At 39.5% G+C, this 16,520-nt stretch overlaps 2 protein-coding genes and 2 non-coding genes across 4 annotated transcripts in view; all 4 read left to right on the forward strand.

The window, feature by feature from the left end:
• The first annotated feature begins 2,051 nt into the window (after window positions 1-2,051).
• nifk (nucleolar protein interacting with the FHA domain of MKI67) lies at window positions 2,052-6,456 on the forward strand. The gene is made up of 6 exons (XM_063005950.1): window positions 2,052-2,229; window positions 4,182-4,304; window positions 4,544-4,652; window positions 4,739-4,950; window positions 5,032-5,091; window positions 5,601-6,456. The coding sequence occupies exons 1-6, from the start codon at window positions 2,116-2,118 to the stop codon at window positions 5,805-5,807; spliced, it is 825 nt and encodes a 274-aa protein (XP_062862020.1). The 5' UTR covers window positions 2,052-2,115; the 3' UTR covers window positions 5,808-6,456.
• Window positions 4,345-4,472, forward strand: LOC134324763 (small nucleolar RNA ACA64). Its single transcript, XR_010014224.1, has one exon. It is a non-coding gene; the product is annotated as a small nucleolar RNA ACA64 (small nucleolar RNA).
• On the forward strand, window positions 5,392-5,528 carry LOC134324764 (small nucleolar RNA ACA64). The gene has a single exon (XR_010014225.1). It is a non-coding gene; the product is annotated as a small nucleolar RNA ACA64 (small nucleolar RNA).
• A 5,282-nt stretch (window positions 6,457-11,738) lies between the features above and the next one.
• clasp1a (cytoplasmic linker associated protein 1a) overlaps window positions 11,739-16,520 on the forward strand; it is a 97,476-nt gene continuing 92,694 nt past the window's right edge. Inside the window, exons 1-2 of the mRNA XM_063005986.1 lie at window positions 11,739-11,820; window positions 15,587-16,142. Coding sequence (XP_062862056.1) covers window positions 15,948-16,142 — 195 coding nt within the window. The 5' untranslated portion in view covers window positions 11,739-11,820; window positions 15,587-15,947. The remainder of the gene's footprint in view (window positions 11,821-15,586; window positions 16,143-16,520) is intronic.

Consider the following 16,520-nt stretch of genomic DNA (forward strand, 5'->3'; position numbering starts at 1 on the left):
CACCCCACCCCCCAATCCTTCAATATACACTGATCAGCCATAACATTAAAACCACCTCCTTGTTTCTACACTCACTGTCCATTTTATCAGCTCCACTTACCATATAGGAGTAAGTAAGTAAGTAAGTAAGTAAGTAAATTTTATTTATAAAGCACTCTTAAAACAACTTACGTTGACCAAAGTGCTGTACATCGAACAAGCATACATAACACAACATTATATAAAAAACAAAAAAAACAAAAAAAATAAAAAAGTAAGAACCAAATAAAAATACAGAGTAAGAGACAAAATAAAACAAATACAAATAGACTAAACAATTAAAATTAACACAGCTCCTCACTGTTCAAATGCCAGCTTATAAAGGTATGTTTTTAGGAGTGATTTAAAAACAGCGGCCGAAGGTACTTGTCGAATATTAAGAGGTAGAGTGTTCCATAGCCTCGGAGCACAAACTGCAAATGCACGATCACCTTTTAGCTTCAAACGAGCCCTAGGAACAGTCAACAATTTCTGAGTGGCTGATCTTAAAGATCGCTGTGTGGTTGCGGGAGAAAGCATACCACTGAGATAAGCCGGGGCTTGACCATTAAGCGCTTTAAAAACAAATAAAAGCACTTTAAAATGAATCCTGTGCTGAACAGGCAGCCAATGTAGTGAGGCAAGGACGGGTGTAATATGGTTTCTTTTCTTGGTATTAGTCAGTAACCTTGCTGCTGCATTCTGGACTACCTGCAAGCGCCGCAACAGAGACTGACTAATCCCAATATACAGAGAATTACAGTAGTCAATTCTGGCAGAAATGAATGCATGAATAACTTTTTCCAGGTCAGAATAGCAGAGAAAAGGCTTAATCTTCGCAATATTTCTGAGCTGGAAGAAGCTATTCCTTACCACAGAGTTGATTTGTTTATCAAATCGGAGGTCAGAGTCAAAGATAACACCAATATTTCTCACAGATGTTTTGACACATGTAGACAAGTGACCAAGGTTATTGGAGACACTATTGATGTGATGAGGACCCCAAAAACGATAACCTCTGACTTGCTTTCATTCAGCTGAAGAAAATTGTCAGCCATCCACCTCTTTATGTCCTCAAGACAACTGCTAAGAGATGTTAACGAGCCATTGTCATTCAGGAGCACTTTGTAGTTCTACAATTACTGACTGTAGTCCATCTGTTCCTCTGCATGCTTTGTTAGGCCTCTTTCATGCTGTTCTTCAATGGTCAGGACTCTTCCAGGACCACTACAGAGTAGGTATTATTTAGGTAGTGGATCATTCTCAGCACTGCAGTGACACTGACATGGTGGTGGTGTGTTAGTGTGTGTTGTGCTGGTACGAGTGGATCAGACACAGCAGCGCTGCTGGAGTTTTTAAATACCGTGTCCACTCACTGTCCACTGTATTAGACCTTGTAGATGTAAAGTCAGAGACGGACGCTCATCTATTGCTGCTGTTTGAGTTGGTCATCTTCTAGACCTTCATCAGTGGTCACAGGACGCTGCCCACCGGGCGCTGTTGGCTGGATACATTTTTGGTTGGTGGACTGTTCTCAGTCTAGCAGTGACAGTGAGGTGTTTAAAAACTCCATCAGCATTGCAGTGTCTTATCCACTCATACCAGCACAACACACTGCACTGCAGTGACGAGAATGATCCGCCACCTAAATTATACTTATTCTGTAGTGGTCCTGTGGGTGTCCTGATCATTGAAGAACAGCGTGAAAGAGGGCTAACAAAGCATGCAGAGAAACAGACGGACTACAGTCAGTAATTGTAGAACTACAAAGTGCTTCAATATGGTAAGTGGAGCTAAAAATGGACAGTGAGTGTAGAAACAGGGAGGTGGTTTTAATGCTATGGCTGATCGGTGTATATTCTGGAGGTTACACCTTTGATGTAAAGATCAGCCCTGGTTTGACAGTAAACGATAATGTTAGCATAATGGAGTCCTCCAGTACTGCAGCGGCGCTGTACTAGTCACCGAACAGCTTCTAGCAAAGCAAGTAGTGTGGACATGACCACACAGCACTTCCTCCAGTAAGAAACGTGATTGCCGTGAGTCTCACGTGTAGTTAATAGCTCTGTATTCAGTTTATTTTATTAAGTTTTAGCCATGACAGAAGGAAAGCAGAAATCGAAGCGGAGTCAGAAACTGTTGGCTCTCAACCCCAGCGAGGATGCAGCGTTCAAGAACAAAGTGCAGCAGGTTAAAAAGAATAAACAAGAGGTACGAGATTCTCCTCACGTGTAGTTAGGAAGCTAATGGCTAACGAGTGTGCAGAAAAAGTGTGAATTAGTTTTTTTTTGTTTGTTTATTTATATGCTTTATATGATTTTGTTTGTTAGCGTGTGTTGAGTAATTTAACAATGATTTCAAGTTTTGTTATTAACCGAATTAACACCAGCATTCTTTACTTGGTATCGTGTAGTCACAGTGTTCCGTACGTTTTTAAAGATTCGGTGTAATGATGCGGCAGATACATTTATGGTATAAACAGCGGGGTTTATAAATGTATAACTAGCGTTTAAACCATGTGTTCGGTAAGCTTTAGGCATTAAACTTATTACTTAAATAAAACCCCGACATATTCTCATGAGTAAAACACCATTACACCATTGTTAACAATAGTCCGTCTTTGCATGGACGTTCTATCATTAAACGTCTCCACTGTTGAGGCTGTACGGAACACTGTGTTTTGTGTGTGTTTGAGTTTGACAGAGAGAGATTATACTGTTTAAACCAGTTAATATTTATTAGGATATTTTAACGTCATGTTTTACACTTTGGTTACATAGTTACTCATTACACAAGATTCATCAGTTCACAAGGTTATATTGAACAGTCATGGACCATTTTGTGTCTCCAATTCACCTCACTTGCATGTCTTTGGACTGTGGGAGGAAACCGGAGCACCCGGAGTAAACCCAAGCAGACACGTGGAGAACATGCAAACTCCACACAGAAAGGACCCGGACCAGACCGCCCCACTTGGGGATCGAACCCAGGACCTTCTTGCTGTGATGCGACAGTGCTACCCACTTAGCCACCGTGCCACCCCAAACCAGTTAATAGAATGCCTTTATTTGTCATATTTATATATACAGGTGTACAGTACAACGAAATTCTTTCTTCGCATATCCCAGCTTGTTTTTAAAAGCTGGGGTCACAGTACAGGTTCAGCTATTGTATGGTGCTCCTGGAGCAGGCAGGGTTAAGGACCTTGCTCAAGGGCCCAATGGTGACTGCATGGCAGAGCGAAGATTCTAACTGTAGACTATTTATTTAATAGCCCAAAGCTCTACTCACTAGGCAGTTGACATTACCCAAATTTAGTTCTCACATTACATACTGCATCAGTAATAAAAGGTTTCCACGTGTTCTTATAGATTACTTTAAATGTGTCCTTAAAAACTATTAAGAATTGCTTTCACAAATTAAACTAAACCAAAATCAAACACTTTTAAAGTAGATTTTAATTTTCCAAATGGAAAAATAATTGGTTGATGTACTATTGTGCCACTGTACAATAATATATATTGTTCAGGTACATAGGTAAGATTTCGAACAGTTTCTTTACATTTATTTATGAAAACACATCAAACAATATAGACCAATACCACTGACTTAAAATATGGCAGAATAACCCAGAATAGTATGTGGCTAAGTGGGTAGCACTGTCACCTCACAGCAAGAAGGTCTTGGGTTCGATCCCCAGGTGGGGCGGTCCGGGTCCTTTTTGTGCTGAGTTTGCATGTTCTCCCCGTGTCTGCGTGGGTTTCCTCCGGGTGCTCCGGTGTCCTCCCACAGTCCAAAAACATGCAGCCAGGCTAATTGGAGACACTGAATTGTCCTATAGGTACTTAGCCACTGGGATGCATAAACCAGTGCATTGTAGTGCCGGTCCCAAGCCCAGATAAATAGGGAGGGTTGTGTCAGGAAGGGCATCCGGCATAAATCTGTGCCAAATCAGTAATGCGGGTCGTGATCCGCCGGCGACCCCTAACAGGAGCATCCGAGTGAATAGATAGATAGAACCCAGAATAGTATGCCCAGCCATACCTTTAAGTTCTTGTGTTTTACTGTTTGTTGTAAAGCATGTATTTTGTTTTTTAATATTCTTTGTGTAAACATCTTGACTGTCTGACAATCACCCTAATTAATTTTTTCCCTGTTTCTAGTCTCTAAGTCCAGGTGTGGTGTACATGGGCCACCTTCCTCGCACTCTAGCTGAGCCACAGCTCCGATCATACTTTTCCCAATTTGGGAAAATTCAACGCTTAAGGCTCTCCAGAAGTAAAAAGGTAGCCACTTTTACAAGAAACTTTTGTAACTTTAACTGGCACAATCTGAAAATTACCTGTAGCGCATCACTTGCTGTGGGTAAGATAATTGTGCCGACACAAAGGTGGTTCATTTAGCTTATTGGCAACTCTGCATAGTTGTGCAATGAAACCCATGTACCTACAATTTTCCTTTTTTGATTTATTAACTTTATGGCTATGTTGGATTACCTTAAGAATGAATTTGTTGACAATTGCAGACTGGCAGAAGTAAAGGCTACTGCTTTGTGGAGTTTGACTGTGACGAGGTAGCCAAGATTGTTGCTGAGACCATGGACAACTACCTTATGGGAGAGAGGCTGATCAAATGTGAGTAACATTATACGGATCTATCTAGTTGTAGTTGATCATTATTGAATACTGATATAATTAACCTGTTGTGTTTATTTGGACAGGTCACCTGGTGCCACCTGAGAAGATTCATGAAAAGCTCTTTGTTGGTTCTGAGAAATTGTTTAAAAAGCCCTGTCGGCCTGCCGTTGCACGCTATAATAAAAGTCATGACTCGGAGAAAATGAAGAAACTTACTGATAAGCTCCTAAGCAAAGAATCCAAGCTTCGTAAGAGACTGGCAGCAAAGGGCATTGACTACGATTTTCCTGGATTTGTTAGTATTTAATTTACACACTTATTGTAATTATGTGTTATCTATCCAGTGTGTTTTGGTAACTCTTTTTCTTTAATTCAGGCGGCTCAAATTCCAGAAAAGAAATCCCAGTTAGATGCTGATGTGTCGGTCTGTAGTGAGGTAAGCTCAGTTTTTCTGTTAAATATGATTTTCTTTTCTCCAATGAGTAGACAGCCAAATAAATGCAAATAAAACTTGCAGAATAAAAGTGCTAGCAGAATGCAGAGCTAGGATTCTTTTTATTGAAGTAAATAGATAAAGAACGAGAGATACCCTGGAAGGTGCATGCCTTGTTTTTATTGTTGATATTCTTTCATACAGTTAGCACTAGCACTAAAATAATGAATTATTTGTTTATTATATATATTTTTTGCTGCACAGAATTGCCATCTCGGTTGGTAATTTTAAGTGTTATTTGGCACAGTCTGAAAATTACTCCAGCTGTACCTGTCTTCTGGATTAAGATAACTGTGCCAACAGAAAACTGGTACATTTAAGCTTATTGTCAGCTCACATAGTTCCATAGTTGGCACAATGAAACCCATGTGCCAACATTTCCCATTTGCGAACCGTAACAATTTGTTCCAACACAGCCAGAGCATTTTTACTCATTTCTGTTTGGTTTACAGGATGTAACACCGGTCTGCACACCATCAGTGCTGGAGCGAAGAAGGTCTATGAAAGTCGAAGATGAAGATATAGATAATGAAATTGTTCTCAAAGTCCAGCCTTCATTAAATAACACAGACGAAGATTATGATTCTGCTGATACAGAGGAGGAGGAGGATGAATGTTCAGAGGAAGAGGAGGAACAGTCGGATGATGATGAGGCTTGAACCTCATCTGGAAATGAATTAAAACTGAAAAAATACAACTTAAATCATAATAATGGGCTACACTGGACAGCCTAGTGTGTAGTTGTATGTTTGTTCCTCTACAATTAAGGGGAATTTCAGACATTGCTGATGTTCTGTGTTGACGTTGTTCAATGCACTCAGAAACTTTCAGCATTTGTGTATATTTTTATGCCAGTTTTATCTCTGGTGTTCCACTTACTATGGTTCTGTTCACTGTTTTGTTTAAGCAATTTTGTGCTTTAAGCATGCAGTCCAATCAGCTCTAAAAATACAGATAATACTTGTTTCATGGGACTCTATGTAAAATCACTTGACCTTTTGTACATTTTGAAAAAGGAAGATGGTCAAAATACTGTTATGGACAGCAAATACATTTCTATTTAGCTGTATGAAATGTGCATACAAAATCAATTTATTAAGCTGTAATGGGTAAATATAAATCAGTGATTATTTGTGGAAGTGTAGCATTATTATTAAGATGTTATTACAATACAGTATTCACTGATTAATATGACTGGTTTGGCAAAATGTGCTTTTTGTCACTGTTGCAGCCCAGTGTTTGGGGAATTGTTAACTAAACTTCAACATTTTATTTTTCTCTAATTAAAAAAATGATATATAATTTGTATTTTTTTTTTATTTGTCAAGTCCTTTGGGGATTAAAAAATATATATGATTTTGTTAAGACTAGCAACTTTACGGGTAATGTTAAATGGTTTGTACAGTTTATTTTAATTCGTGGATTTTCACTAGCTACATTTACAATTTAAATCAGAGGTTTTGTAAAGGATGTGTGTGATGGGTCTTAAGATTTCAGTGATTCACATAAAGTAATTTTTTCTTTGCAATTTTTGTTTAAGTTCAGCCACCTTGAACAGCTGAAGTCATTACAATCCCCAAACGAATCTTTATACGTTTCAGAGTAAGTTGGCACGGTGGCTCAGTGGGTAGCACTGTCTCCTCACGAGCAAGAAGGTCCTGGTCCTTTCTGTGTGAAGTTTGCATGTACTCCCCGTGTCCACGTGGGTTTCCTCCGGGTGCTCTGGTTTCCTCCCACAGTCCAAAGACATGCAAGTGAGGTGAACTGGAAATACAATATGTCCACATGGGTTTCCTCCGGGTGCTCCGGTTTCCTCCCACAGTCCAAAGACGTGCAAATGAGGTGAATTGGAGATACAAAATTGTCCATGGCTGTGTTTGACTTTAAACTTGTGAACTGATGGACCATTCAGGTGGTGCAGCGGTTAAAACACGCTGGAACCAGAGCTGATCTCGAATACATCGTATCGAGTCTCGGCTTTGCCGGCCAGCTGGGCTAAGCAGCCACGTGAACAAAGACTGGCTGTTGTTCATACCGGGTGGGAGCCGGATAGGGACTCCTCGTAACTGATGCAACTACGACCTCTGCAGGCTGATTGATGGCGCCTGCACAGAGACGGGAAAAGAGTGCTGTCAAGGTGTGTCTCTCCGTCAAAGTGTAGGTGACAAGATGCATACGGCTGCTGCCCGTGTGTCGGAGGAGGCGTGGGTTAGCTTTATTCTCCTCAATCAGAGCACAGATCGGCATTGGTGGAGAGGAAGCATGACGCAATCGAGCAATTGGACGCACTAAAAGGGGAGAAAATGCATAGACAAAATAATTTAAAAAAAAAAACTGTTTTGTCATGAATGTTTGTTTATTAGGATTTTAACGTCATGTTTTACACCTTGGTTACATTCATGACAGGAAACGGTAGTCACTCATCACACAAGGCTCATAAGATATTTATTATTATCCCACAGGGGGAAATTTTTTGTGTTATAGCAGCTTTTAAGAATACAAAAAATAGAAAAGTACAAAGTGTTCACACGTATGTACAAATATATTAAAAAGTAAGAATATGTAAAAGTTACAAAAATATAAACAGTATTTTTGAATAAAGTTAACCAAATATTGCACAGATTAAAAATATTGCACAAAGTACAGCAGGCACAGCAAGTATTGCACATAATTAAAAAGTAATTGCACAGGGAAGTACTAAAAAACCAAGTGAATTATTGTGATTATCTGCGTTTGGGGCGGTGCTGGTTGTATAGCCTGACAGCAGAAGGAAGAAAGCAGCTGCGGTATCTCTCCTTTGAGCAACGCGGGTGCAGAAGCCTGTCGCTAAAGGAGCTGCCCAGTGAAGCCACAGTTTCATGCAGCGGGTGATCAGTGTTCTCCATTACGGATGACAGCTTGGTCATCATCCTTCTCTCCCCCACTACTTCCACCGAGTCCAGGGTACAGCCCAGGACAGAACTCGCCTTTCTAATTAGTTTGTCCAGTTTCTTCCTGTCTGCTGCCGTCATGCTGCTGCCCCAGCAGATAACACCATAGAAAATGGCTGATGCCACAACCGAGTCATAAAAAGAGCTGAGAAGGTTCCCCTGAATTCCAAAAGAACGAAGCCTCCTCAACAAATAGAGTCTGCTTTGGCCCTTCTTGTACAAGGCCTGTGTATTGTCCGACCAGTCCAGTTTATTGTTAAGGTGAACACCCGGGTACCTATAGGAGTTAACAATCTCGATACATCTCGTTACATCTTAACAGTTATGGACAATTTAGTATCTCCAATTTACCTCACTTGCATGTCTTTGAACTGTGGGAGGAAACCCACGCAGACACGGGGAGAACATGCAAACTCAGCACAGAAAGGACCTGGACTGCCCCACCTGGACTTTCTTGCAGTAAGGCAACAGTGCTACCCACTTAGCCACCGTGCTGCCCCGTCATGAATGTAACCAAAAGTGTGTAAAGCATGACGTTAAAATCCTAGTAAATAAATACATTATACTTTTAAGGAACATAGTAGCCACCAGGGGGTGCAAGAACTGGTTTAATACGGTAAGTAGAGGCCCAGAACAGCTTAGTGTTACATTCAGTTTGGACTTTTCACCGTGACCTGTTACCGCAGTCGAACCGCCATGAAGGGTGTTAAGCCGCAGCGAGAGCAGATTTTGATGCAACAGCGTAAGTTGTAAAATACTCAACAAACACGCTAAATAAACGTGAACTGCTTTGACATTTGGTGAACGTTTCCCCCACCTTCCACGTCTCAATGTGGATATATTTACTTTAAATGCGGTTTCCATGGAAAGGCAGCAGTTCACCAGTCAGCATGGGTCTGACATTTACAGCCTGACAGTGTTTAAATGTTAAGACCGGCTGTATCAGGTGTATTTACACCAACGGTACAACACTTAATTGCAGTACTGCACTAAAAAGATAACCCACTGTTAAAACTGGGGTGTTGGTATGGTCGTGAAAATGTTAAGCCCCTTTCAATGGAGTCACTCTTCTAAAAAAAAGGTTTAGAACCCACAGTGTACATAAACTGAACTGCTGGCATTAATGGAGGTTATTGAAAGCAGAAGCAAACAATGGAAGTTTTATGTGGTGGCTGACCGGGGAGCTTCTACCAGCTCACTGTATTTGTTACACGAACAAGTAAGGGTCTAAATATTCATTTATAATCAGGGTCATGTTAGATCTTTAAAATAACTGGCCAGTTCGATTGTCTTACAGCCAATAGTTAGCATATAGTCCATCTGTAGTCCCATCTGTTTCTCTACATGCTTTGTTAGCCCCCTTTCATACTGTTCTTTAATGGTAAGGACCACTACAGATGAGGTATTATTTGGGTGGTGGATCATTCTCAGCACTGCAGAGACACTGACATGGTGGTATGAGTGTATAAGACACATCAATGCTGATGGGGTTTTTACATTTACATTTTACATTTTCAGCATTTAGCAGACGCTTTTATCCAAAGCGACTTACACAATGAGCTGAACACGATGAGCAATTGAGGGTTAAGGGTCTTGCTCAGGGACCCAACAGTGGCAACTTGGTGGTGGCGGGGCTTGAACCGGCAACCTTCTGTTCACTAGTCCAGTACCTTAACCACTGAGCTATCACTGGCCCTGGATCAGTGATATCAGTGATATCACTGGTTTTTAAACACCTCACTGTCACTGCTGGACTGAGAATAGTCCACCAACCAAAAACATCCAGCCAACAGCGCCCCGTGGGCAGCGTCCTGTGACCACTGATGAAGGTCTAGAAGATGACCAGCTCAAACAGCAGCAATAGATGAGCGATCGTCTCTGACTTTACATCTACAAGGTGGACCAACTGGGTAAGAGTGTCTAATAGAGTGGACAGTGAGTGGACACGGTTTTTAAAAACTCCAGCAGCGCTGCTGTGTCTGATTCACTCATACCAATCATGTCAGTGTCACTGCAGTGATGAGAGTGATCCACCACCTAAACAATATCTGCTCTGTGGTGGTCCTGTGGGGGTCCTGGCCATTGAAGAACAGGGTGAAAGCAGGACAAAAAGGTATGTAGAGAAACAGACTGACTACAGTCAGTAATTGTAGAACTTCAAAGTGCTTCTATATGGTAGGTGGAGCTGATAACATGGACAGTGAGTGTAGAAACGAGGAGGTGGTTTTACTGTTATGGCTGATCTGTGTGTGTGTGTCTGTGTGTGTGTCTAATAAATTAATAAATAATATTAGGTATTATATCTGCATAGAATATTTTGGTATGGTTTCATGCTTTTAATCTCATTTTATGGCATATTGCACAGTGGGACTGTATTGTGTTCTAAATACTGGTGTCAGGTTTTTAAGGAAAGACAAAGTCGTAGCATAACAGAATATAAAGAAGGCCCCAAATGACACTTGTGTTGTAGTGACTAGATCAGAAGCCATTCCATGAAAATAAAAAGAAAGTTTTTCAGTTTTAATGAGGCTGGTCCAGTTTACAGTCTGAGATACACTATATTGCCAAAAGTATTCACTCACCCATCCAAATAATTGAATTCAGGTGTTCCAATCACTTCCATGGCCACAGGTATATAAAACAAGCACCTAGGCATGCAGACTGCTTCTACAAACATTTGTGAAAGAATGGGTCGCTCTCAGGAGCTCAGTGAATTCCAGCGATGCCACCTGTGCAACAAGTCCGGTCGTGAAATTTCCTCGCTACTAAATATTCCACAGTCGACTGTCAGTGGTATTATAACAAAGTGGAAGCGATTGGAGCGACAGCAACTCAGCCAATCCCAGAAGAGTTGAAGCTGTTATAGCTGCAAAGGGTGGGCCGACACCATATTAAACCCTATGGATTAAGAATAGGATGTCACTCAAGTTTATATGCGCGTGAAGGCAGATGAGCAAATACTTTTGGCAATATAGTGTAGTTTAGATAGATATACACTTTATTTAGCCTGAGGGAAATTATCAACCAATTTAACCAGTATGTTAAAAAGGTTAAACCTTGGTCATGTGTATGAAATATAATAATGCAGATATTAAAATAAATATGTTTAAACATGTTTTAATTGTAAAGTAATTGTTATTATCCTGTTTAAAAGTAAAAAAAATGTCCCAGAGCAATGAAACAAATATCAATAGTCTACACAAAGTACATGTGGTACAGTGCTGCTGGTACAGTGGGTGCCACAATGCAAAATATGTCCTGGCGGTCTGGTTTCAGCCCTCCTCAGCAATCACTGCATGAAGTTTTGCATGTTGTTTTTTGATCTGTGTGGGGTTTATCTGGGGAATCCAGGTTCATCTTACTGCGCAAATACATGCCAGTAGGTGGATTGACTGTTTTAAATTGCTTCTTGTGAGTGTTTGAGTGTGTGAGTGTGTGTTGGCTTTTCTTTGACTGGGATCTGATTCAGTTCATCAGATTTTATGGCTTTTCGTTGTACTATACAAACGCCTAGTAATTTAGAAATATTCAGAATAAAGTTCAGGGATGGAACACAAGTGACTTAAACGTCATTATTGGTATCATAACATTGGTAATAAAGACTGGACGATTCACGCATGCGCGGTTTAAATCAGTCATTGTTCCAACAGCAGGGCAGCAGTGGAACCGACACTTTGATGCTGCCGTTTTCCCCCAGTGTCTGAAACTGGTTTATCTGCTTGTTTTTATTATTAGTAGCAGGGTGAGTATACATAATAATATTTCCGACCAGCTCGTCGCTTTTAACTTTTATTTGTTATATAGTTGAATTTTGTCAGTGGCTGCTTTGTGCGGGATGTGTGTGAGCTAACGTTAGCCGGTTAGCAAGTGTTACAAATTATCAATGAAAAAAGTGCTGGTATTTGTTTGGCCTAAATACTCAGTGTGGCTTACACATTTCGAAACATAGTTCAGTTTTATTCTGTTATTTTACTAAAAGAAGTGTTAATAATGTATGTTGTGTGTCATATGAAGCTTTTTCGAGGCTAGAACAGTAGCTTAAGCACCCCAGCTAACGCTAACGGCGATGACAAGGCGCATCCTGACACTAAACAAATGTAATATTTCCTAGATAACCTCAGTCACTTACAAACATTTACCAAAATATAAATGTGTAGTTCTCAGGTAACTCTTTAATCGGCTTAACTTATTCTAGGTTAATGTTTTGTTCTTTGATTCATTTCTGTTTGAGTTAGCTAGTTTGCATACAGTGTAATGACAAATTAAAGGAAAATCAGCCTAAATATTAATAAAGTATAGCGCATGTGTTCATTACATTTCATTTTATTTCGGTCTATTTTCACCTACAAGTACATTAAGTGCAATGACAGATCAGCTGAACGAATGGTCTCGATCGCAGGGGCAATGTCTTGCCTGTACTTTATGCCTTTGTTTTGTATGATTTTGACCAATCAGATTATAAACTAAAATTCATCATCCAGTGGCTGGTTGAGTCTAATACAACATAAACATTTAATCATTAAAATCCCTTCACTCATGTTGTTTTTCCAGCTTGTTTAGGAATTGATAAAAGCAAACGAAAGTGGATTGCTATGCTCTTGATATGAAACAAATATATAACAGATCTCAGTTGTGTTTGTTTTATTGTTTAGCAAGTAATTAATATGCAATTCATTGAACATTATGTTTTGGACCACCACAAGTCACCAATATCACTTTAAAACGCCTTGGCAAATACTCACAAGTCTCTAGATGGATGGAAGACCATCCTTTAAAGAATATATACCCTTGTATAGGGTACTGTAATATCTGGTGAGGTGACACGGTGGCTCAGTGGGTAGCACTGTCACCTTACAGCAATAAGTTCCTGGGTTCGATCCCCGGGTGGTCTGGGGTCCTCTCTGCGTGGTGTTTGCATGTTCTCCTCATGTCTACGTGGGTTTCCATCAGGTGCTCCGGTTTCCTCCCACAATCCAAAGACATGCAAGTGAGGTGAATTGGAGATACAAAATTGTCCATGACTGTGTTTGACAGTAAACCTGTGAACTGATGATTCTTGTGTAGCTACCGTCTCTGTCATGAATGTAACCAAGTGTATAAAACATGACGCTAAAATCCTAATAAATAAATAAATAGATCATTCCTGGTAAGTGCAAATGCCATAACATATTTTCATTTCAAATTTTAGGTTTTCATTTCAGATTTTTAGGGTATTCCCTGGACAGGGTGCCATTCCACCTCCCCTCCTTCCTTGACATAGTCACATCATAGTAATCATATCTGTGAAGACATTCAGCCAGCTGAGAGCACTGCTGAGATTCGAACCCAGATCTCAGAGGTGGTGGGCTAGCATAACAGAATATAACAGACCACTATGCCACCCACATACATTGTCCACAGCATACGATTTACAAAATAAACCATTTAATGCCACTGATGCCCTGAGATAGAGGCATTGTCATTTTGAAGAATCAAATACCACCCGTATTAATTCTTCTGTCATATTGATAAAGCACCAAACCATGCAAAAAACTTATTGGGACCAATAGCATAATTTGTATTTACTAAATCATTTACTTAGTTTATTTTTTTTTGTAATTTGTCACCAGTCTGTATCTTATTTTTTGCGTCTCTAATATATTTACAAAAGAGTACAAACAGTACAGATTATAAAAGAAAAAATTAGTTAAAAGTACATGTAGAGACTCAACCATGCTAGAAATGTTTAGAAAGACCTGGGGAATAAATAAAGAATAAGGAGTAAAATGGATTATCTTGATATCTTGTAACAGTGCCTTTAATTTTGAAATGTGTCAACTAAGAAATCTAAGTTTTACTGATCAGTTATTGGCCAAAAGTAATAGCTAGAATACAGATTAAAATTCACTTTTCATTGGATTACTGCAAGGCCACAATCAGCTGTGACACCCATTTAATAGTTTAAAAAAACAGTTACGAGGTAGAGCAATGTAATCCCAATACACTGTTTGTATAACGTATGTAGCCCGGTTTTAAGCCTTATAATGCCATTGATTTATCTTACAACACTTGGGGCTAGATGTACAAAGTTGACAGAACACAATGCAAATGTAAGCAATCAGCGACCGCTTTCTTCGCTTGTGTGTCTGGCATTAGCTTTTGAATGACTAAATCTGCGGCGTGTCATTCAAACTGAGCCTAAATTGCCTGCTTGAGGCACTGAGTTGCTGTGAAATAATAAGAACCTTTTAATAAAAGAGTTAAAGACATTGATCTCAGAACATATGAAAAGCTTTGATAAACTACTTTGGCTTTTAGTTACACAGTTAAAAACCAAAATACCAAAATAGTTACACATTTGCATAAATCAAATATCAGTGGAAAGGGGAAGTCTAACATTTTATGCACTGCACTATACACTGCTTGTTTAGGGTCATACATGTTTTATACACAAAACACAAAGTTTGGGATTTTGTTGCTTGCCCATATATTGACTAGTGTTTGGTAAACCAATATTGATACTGAATCATGGTAGCACTCCTTTACAACCCACAGAGTGAAACTTAATAGAATTAAATGCTATAATTATATATAAATACAAATGATTTCACAAACTCTTAATTACTTTTACATCACATGAATAGAAGCTGTATTTCAAGATAAACAAGTGCAGCCATTCCTGGCTAGTGTTTACTCTCATGCAATTCAAATATTTAAACTCTCTCACCTGTGTACACTGAACACCTTAAATCTAGAGCTTAACTGAATGTGAGCGCAGTACTCACAGTGCCTTGACAAGCTGGAACCAGGCTAGGATTTTGACTAATATATATTTTGTGGGCTGAAAACATAAGCTGAAACATGCCTGACCTACAGTGAAGCTTTAATCCCTTGTTCAGTAGGTTGGGAATGTAAGCGTATACACAATTTTTAAGGGGATATATTTGTTGTTCTGAACTCATTGACCTTGAAGAGTGATGACAGACATTCAGTTGTGGATCATGTCTTTGATTTAACATGAAATTTGTGTTTATTTGTCAAGTTTTATTCACCTTAATGTTCTTCTCTACTTTAAATGCCAACATGGTCTACACCAAATACGCCAACATCAAGTTTGCAGTGGCATTATTATTGTTTGGGATGTTTTCTCATAATAAGTGTTTCTCCTTTCTTTAATAAGGGTAATATTTAGCTGTTACCTGAGTATTTTTATTTTATTTGTTTAAACGTCTGTTATTTATATTATTTTTTATTGTGCAACACTTCTCAGGTAGAAGCCTATTTTAACACTGATATCTGCCCATAAATAAGTTTTTCTTCACGTTTGTAATGCTGTTTTATGGCAATTGCAATACTCTGCTATAAGCAAATCCTGCCCATGACATATTATTATTTACATAATTTATTTTACAGTAAAATGTTTGCCCCATATCTTTCACACCACAGAAAATAATTTAAAGCACTGGTTATGCTGCTCTTTTTGCATGGTTACTAGCTAACGATTTACTGTTTTATCTTCTTGTCCTTAGGCAGTACAACATGAGTGGACTACTAAATTATAAAGCAATGTTCCACTGGACCCTGCCTTTCCAGCACTAGAGTTACACTTCATGCTGCAGTCAGCCTTGTTAGGTTTTTGGATTGCTCTGCCAGAAAGAAGGAAAGGACAGAGAGGGTTCATAAGCCACATCAGCTGTTGTTGAGGCACATATGGTGCATTGTTGCCGTTCCCAGGCCTACATCCCCAATCCTCAGCCTTTTGCTACTTTGTGATTGAAATAGGATTTTTCACCCTATAGGAGATTTTTCCCTTTGGGTCAGACCAGGACATTAAGTGCATTGTTTAGTTTTTACTTTCACTACCTCTGCGGTGGGCTCCAAGCATAGGCCATGGAGCCCAATATGGAGTACTGTCTGGCGCAGGTACTACAGAAGGATGTAGGACGCAGACTGCAGGTGGGCCAGGAGCTCATCGACTACATTAGTGATAAGGACAAATCCTATGACTTGGAACAGGACCAAACTGCACTAGATAAGATGGTGGATGGCATTGCCTCATCCTGGGTCAACTCCAGTAACTTTAAGGTAAGCACACCGTTCTTTAAGGCTATAGAGTACATAAAGGATACAATGTAGGGTTTGTTCTATGTCTGCATGATATAGGGTTTGTTCTTTTCTATCTAATGCAGAAATTGTCAGAAACAGCTTTTTATGGTACTTATTTTCTAGGCAAAATTGATTACTATCTGCATTGTGACTCTTGTCTTGTGTGAGCACCTATTTTTATCGTATCTACTATTCAGCTCTTAACCCTAGGAGCATGACACTGAAAATAATAAGGTCTTTACAGAAGAACCTAGGGCCTAAAAGCTGATTAAAGGCCTTGTGTTCGGCGAAGATCATTAGACTGGAAGCCATTGATACAGGCTACATCTGTGCTCTTATTCAAGTGGCAGTAAACAA

The sequence above is a fragment of the Trichomycterus rosablanca genome, chromosome 12 (genome assembly GCF_030014385.1).
Source record: "Trichomycterus rosablanca isolate fTriRos1 chromosome 12, fTriRos1.hap1, whole genome shotgun sequence".
NCBI lineage: Eukaryota > Metazoa > Chordata > Actinopteri > Siluriformes > Trichomycteridae > Trichomycterus > Trichomycterus rosablanca.